Below are 6,000 nucleotides of genomic sequence, written 5' to 3' on the forward strand. Positions count from 1 at the left end.
TGCAGTGAACAGCTCATTACCAATTACTCTGGAAAATGACAAAGGGAAATCATCTTTTATGCTCCCTTTTCTGTAGCAAGGAGTAACCAAATAGTTGATAAAAGTTATTCCAGCAAATAAATGCATAAAAAATTAGAGAATCAGGATATCACCATTTTGCAAACTCTAACAAAATAATGAATTCAGGCAATGATCAACAAAGAATGCTAAAATCATTAGTTAAAGGGCAAATTATGTAATAGAAGAATAAGGCTGATACCACCTGAAATCACTACAAGTGGGGCAACCAGGTAGGTAACTTTGATGAATAGGAAGTACACAACATCTACAAAATAATTTTATTGAAAAAAAGGGAACCTAAATATGATAAAATATCTAAATCGAACTTCAAGTTTTCAGGAAAGACAAGAAATAGAGAAATAGGTTATAGCAAACTTACAGCAAACCTGAGCATCAGAATTGCCTGAAGGGGCTTTTTAAACCACATATTGCTGGGAAACCATAAGACTGGAAAAGCCAAACACAGAATGTGGGGAATTTCACATTTAAGTGGGGGAGGGCTGTTATAGAATAAAATTTACTTAAGCTGCCTAACTGCAAATGCAATATACAGACTCTTAAGACTGATTCAAACAAAACTACCATAAAAAGACATATTGAGATGACACAAAATTGGAATATGGACTAAGAATGGCTTTTATTAAGGAATTTCTGTTAATTCTATTAACAATAATACTATAGTGGCTTTTTAAAAAAATGTCATTATGGAAAGAAAAAAAAAAGTCAAGGCTAGCAAATTAGCAAAAGCCATACTATGTAGAATGGGCAAAAGCCATCCTTTAATAGTCTGGGCCCAAACTAAGTGGTTTTTACACAAGACTTATATAACAGTAACAACTACTTCTGGTTTCTGAAAGCCATGTGCTAAGCACCACATTAAGTTCTTTACGTGACTTATCTCTGAATCCTTAAAATAAACCTGTTATGAAGATATTAAATTCTATACATCATTTTGTCTCATTTTGTCTGCTGTTTATGATCATAACTGGCACTTTTTTTTTTTTTTTTTGAGACGGAGTTTCACTCTTGTTGCCCAGGGTGGAGTGCAATGGCGCGATCTCAGCTCACTGCAACCTCCACCTCCCGGGTTCAAGCGATTCTCCTGCCTCAGCCTCCTGAGTAGCTGGGATTACAGGCGCCCGCCACCACACCCAGCTGATTCTTGTATTTTTAGTAGAGATGGGGTTTCACCACATTGGCCAGGCTGGTCTGGAACTCCTGACCTCAGGTGATCCACCTGCCTCGGCCTCCCAAAGTGCTGGGATTACAGGCATGAGCCACCGTGCCCAGCCACAATTGGCACTTTTTAAAAAGTGACATACTGAGGGTAGTTTGGAAAAAGGCAAGAGTGATCACAGAAAGACCAGTTAAAAGGCTGAGTACCTTAAGAATCCCTGATATAAAGAATCAGAATAAATGTTCATATATTTGGGATACAGGATGAGCATCTCTAGTCCAAAATTTTTTTGATCACTGACAAGACGCCACAGTGGAAAACTTCACATCTGACTTCATGTGAGGAGTCAAAATGCAGTCGACACTTTGGGCACAAAATCATTAAAAAGTATTGTATAAATTATGTGCTGCTATGTGTACAAGGTATGTATGAAATAAAAATGAATTTTATGTTTAGACTTAGGCCCCACCTCTGAAAAAACACATTATGCGTATGCAAGTATTCAAAAATCCAAAAAATTCCACAATCCAAAACACTTCTAGAACCAGGCATTTCAGGTAAAGGATACTCAACCTGTATAACAAAAATCCAGACATTATTTAACAAAACATTAATTATGCCCTACAAACATTTCACTTCAAAACAACCTTCTTTGCCAAATTAGTTTTCAGGAATTTTATTTGAAACAATCTTTTTTTTTTGAGACAGGATTTCACTCTGTTGCCCAGGCTAGACTAGTGCAGTGGCGCAATCATGGCTCATCACTGCAGCCTTAACCTCCCAGGCTAAGCAACCTCCCACCTCAGCATCCTGAGTAGCTAGGACTACAGGTGCATGCTGCCACACATGGCTAATTTTTTATATTTTTTGTAGAGACAGGGGTTTTGCCATGTTGCCCTGGCTGGTCTTGAACTCCTGGGCTCAAGCACTCCTCCCGCCATGGCCTCCCAAAGTGCTGGGATTACAAGTATAAGCCACCAAACCCAGCCCAAAATAATCACTTTTATATGTACTATAGTTATTGGACTTATACTTTTTACTTCCACTGGAAGAAAATGGAGAGAACATAAAGCAATATCTTCTACTAGAAACAGCCTTTTCTCCCAAATTCTTGAAATGGAGAAAACAAATTACTGTCTCAATTCTATAAATGACTGAAAAAATACACTCCCCATAATATTTTTCAAACTCATCTCCAGCTCAAGAATCTTAGATAAGCACATAGAAATCGATATGGTAAGAGACCTTAGAGTGAAGACAAGGGAAGGGGGTATTTCCTGGCCATCTCTTCCAATGGGGTAACCATAAAAGACAATACAGAAAGGTTCCTAAAGCTTCTTTATCGGAAGTCTCTCCTATTCTAGAGTCCTGCTGTGGCTTACAAATACTAAGCTTTGTATACTGGTTACTCTAGGAACTGCCTCTTAGGGACTGAGCTACAGTTAGTTGCCAATGGCTAACTACGCCCAAGCCTGATTTAACAATTTAGGCTGACTAGAACAAAACAAAACACCCAAAAAAGGATTCCAGCAATGAAAGCATGGTATACTAGAATGAAAACTAAATGTTAGTCTACTCAAAAACCTGGGTTATATAAAAAGATGCTGAATATGATCTTCGGGAAATGCAAATTAAAACCACAAGATACCACTAGAATGGCTATAATCAAAAGAATAAAAAAACGATTAAGACAGTAAATTTCAGCCAGGCATGGTGGCTCATGCCTGTAATTACAGCACTTTGGGAGGCCAAGGTGGGAGGATACTTAGGAGGCTACTCAGGAGGCTGAGGTGAGAGGATTACTAGAGCCCAGGAGGTCAAGGCTGCAATGAGCCTTGATTGTATCAATGCACTCTAGCCTGAGCAACAACAAGTGAGACTCCATCTAAAAAAAAAAAAAAAAAAAGTAAATTTCACATTTTTTACAATAAAAATTTTTAATTAAAAAAACAAAAATAACAATATCAATATTGAAGAGATTGTGAAGAACCTGTAACCTTCATGCATTGCTACTGAGAATACAAAATGGTACAACTATTTTGGAAAAGTCTGACAATTTTTTTTTAAAGTTAAACACAACACTTAGCACATGACTCTCTGCAACCCCACTCCTAGATTTCTATCCAAGAGAAAAGAAAATATATGTCCACACAAAGATTTATACACAAACATTAACAGCAGCATTATTCATAATAGCCCAAATCTGGAAAAAAAAATGTCCTCCAACTAGTGGGTGAATAAACAAATCATGGTATAGCCATACAATGGAATACCATTCAGTGATAAAATTGAAGGAACTGGCTGGGTGTGGTGGCTCATCCCTGTAAGCCCAGAACTTTGGGAGGCCAAGGTGAGAGGATCCCTTGAGCCCAGGAGGTTGACGGTGTATTAAGCGTGGTCACGCCACTGTACTACAGCCTGTTGACAGAGTGAGAAAAAAAGGAACTAATAAATGCAACAAACAAGACAGACACAAGACTATGACAGAAAGTATCAGTGACTGCCACGGGTGAGGAGGAGTTAGGCTACAACAGAGCATGAGGGAACTTCTTGGGTGATGGAAGTGTTCTAAAACTTCATGGGGGTGGTGGGTACACAACTGTATACGATGTATGCTTATAATGTATTTATACTTTATTGTGTATAAATTATAGCTCAATGAAATAGTTTTTAAAAAACCCTGGGTTGATTAGATCTGTAAGTTATTAGCTACGTGACATTAACCAGAATGGTTTTTTTTTCCTTCAGATATGCCTATTCTGTTTCATCAGTTTTCATTTCTCACATGCACAAGTTTTATTTTTAAAGTGAGCGATTCCATAATGTACTGCAGTTATTGGGCTTACAGATAATTCTTACTTCCACTGGCAAAAGTATATAGTTATCTGCACTGCTACTTGCTCTATCTCGTAAGATTGCTGTGAAACATCAAATAAGATAACTGATGAGAAAGTTCTTTGGTAACTGTAAAATAGTATTACGCAACTATATAGTAGACTTTACATTTTTGAAAACCAGACGTGAAAATGTTTTTTCATATGAGTGACTCGAGAGCCTTGTAACCCTACGTACCCAAAGTCAATCTTTGTCCAGAAATAGAAAGCAGTTGTCTATTCAAATGCCACCTTTTAAATATCCTATCGGAACCTGTTTCCTATTGTCGCTTGAGTTACTAGATGGCTCAATGTAGTATTATCTAACCTGCACTTTCATTTTTCAAAGGAAAAACACTAAAGAAATGTTTAAAGAGAGACAGATGAGCATGACACATTTATTTTTCAGGGGAAAAGACAGATACGTAGAAAAACCTCTTCAATTCCATATGCATTTACTGAATTTTTCCTGATGAGACCTGCATTAGCAAGAGAGAGTGAATAATTTTAAGAATAGCAAAATTTCTTAAACCAGTGTGGCAACTTCGCCTGTTCCAAAATTTGACAGATTCTCTTTTTTTTATTTTTATTTTATTTTTTGTTTTATTTTATTTTATTTTTTGTTTCTACTACTGTTGTACAACTGGGCTCTTTGCTATCCTACCAAGTTTAAAACGTGTGGTATTTGACATTTAGCCTAGTTATATTTGCAAGTTTCCACATTGCAATACTTATAAAGGCTGTTTGGACATAATCTCCTCAGGTGCAGTTTAACGACTAAATTTTACCTTGAATTCAGGTTTATATCAAATCTTACAATTCTGAAAAGTTACTCTGCCAGCAACAGGTACTACAATGAAAAATTAACAAAGCCTGTAACACTACAAAATGCTCTGCTAACATTTTCAATTTTTAAGACTCCTTTTCAGTAACAATTCTGAGAAGGAAGAATCTACAGCCAATTCCAAGGCCAGATTTCATTCAATTTGGTCTTCCTTCGGCAGTAACCCTAAACTCAAGTTTCACATTTCTCCTTCGATAACATTAAGGTCGCTCGGTCCGGTTACTGCACACCTCCAATTTTAGCGTCCAAGAAACCTGAAAGAACGGCACGCTGCCTACTCGCTCCTCCAGCCTTCTCTCAACTCAGAAGCTTGGCCAAACGTGCCGCTCTCTCCACAACGCCAACGGAGCTGGAACGCAGCGCCCGGAGGACAACTGGTCACGGGGAGGAGGGGAGAACTTCGCGGCCCGGAGTACGGCGGCTGAGGTCCAATCCAGCCCGCGCCCAACTCTACTCGGTGCCAGGAAGGCGTGTGGACCCAAAGTCTCAGGCCGCGGTGCTAGGTCCGGAGGAGCAGAGTCGCGCGTGGCTGGGGGCAGGTCGTAAACAAACCGACGGGAGGAGGGGGAAGGGGCAACGGCGAGGCGGGTGGGGTAAAATAAAAGGTAGGACCTCGCTCCAACCCTTCGGCGCGAGCCCGCAGCCGGCTCCACCCCACCGAGGACCAGATGCTGGTCTCGGCGCGGCGCTTCCGCTCGGGTCGGAACACCGAAGGCCCCAACACCCCTGGAGCCCGGAGCCCACAAGGCCATCGGCTCCGCGACCCCCGCCCCACAGCGCCCTACCTGAACCCGCAATCTGGGTCCCGGGCGTCGCGGCCAGGCGCGCCCAGCCCTGTCCTCTTGCTGAAGAGCTTCTGGAACAGCGTAGGGGCCATGCTAGCCACGGCCAGGCAGGGGTCGCTCCGCTGGGCGCTTGCTAGGCCCCTGCTCCTACAGCCGCCCCGCCACCCCCATGGGCGCCTCAGTCATATGACAGAAATTAGTCACTTCAAACGGCCACGGCGCGCGGGGCGGGTCGCGAGGCAAGGCCGGCACTCATTGGCT

General features: G+C 41.1%; 1 protein-coding gene across 7 annotated transcripts in view; it reads right to left on the reverse strand.

Annotated features, from left to right (window-relative positions):
- Positions 1 to 6,000, reverse strand: part of FNIP1 (folliculin interacting protein 1) — a 149,147-nt gene extending 143,147 nt beyond the window's left edge. For 2 of the 7 annotated variants that reach the window (XM_054685151.2, XM_016953733.4), the window contains exon 1: positions 5,740 to 5,946. In XM_054685151.2, the coding sequence (XP_054541126.1) occupies positions 5,740 to 5,831 (92 nt within the window). In that variant the 5' untranslated portion in view covers positions 5,832 to 5,946. Of the gene's footprint in view, positions 1 to 5,739 lie in introns of all 7 variants that reach the window. The other 5 variants (XM_003339105.5, XM_003339104.5, XM_016953734.4 and 2 more) reach the window with 5 other exon arrangements.

Source organism: Pan troglodytes, chromosome 4 (genome assembly GCF_028858775.2).
Source record: "Pan troglodytes isolate AG18354 chromosome 4, NHGRI_mPanTro3-v2.0_pri, whole genome shotgun sequence".
Lineage (NCBI taxonomy): Eukaryota > Metazoa > Chordata > Mammalia > Primates > Hominidae > Pan > Pan troglodytes.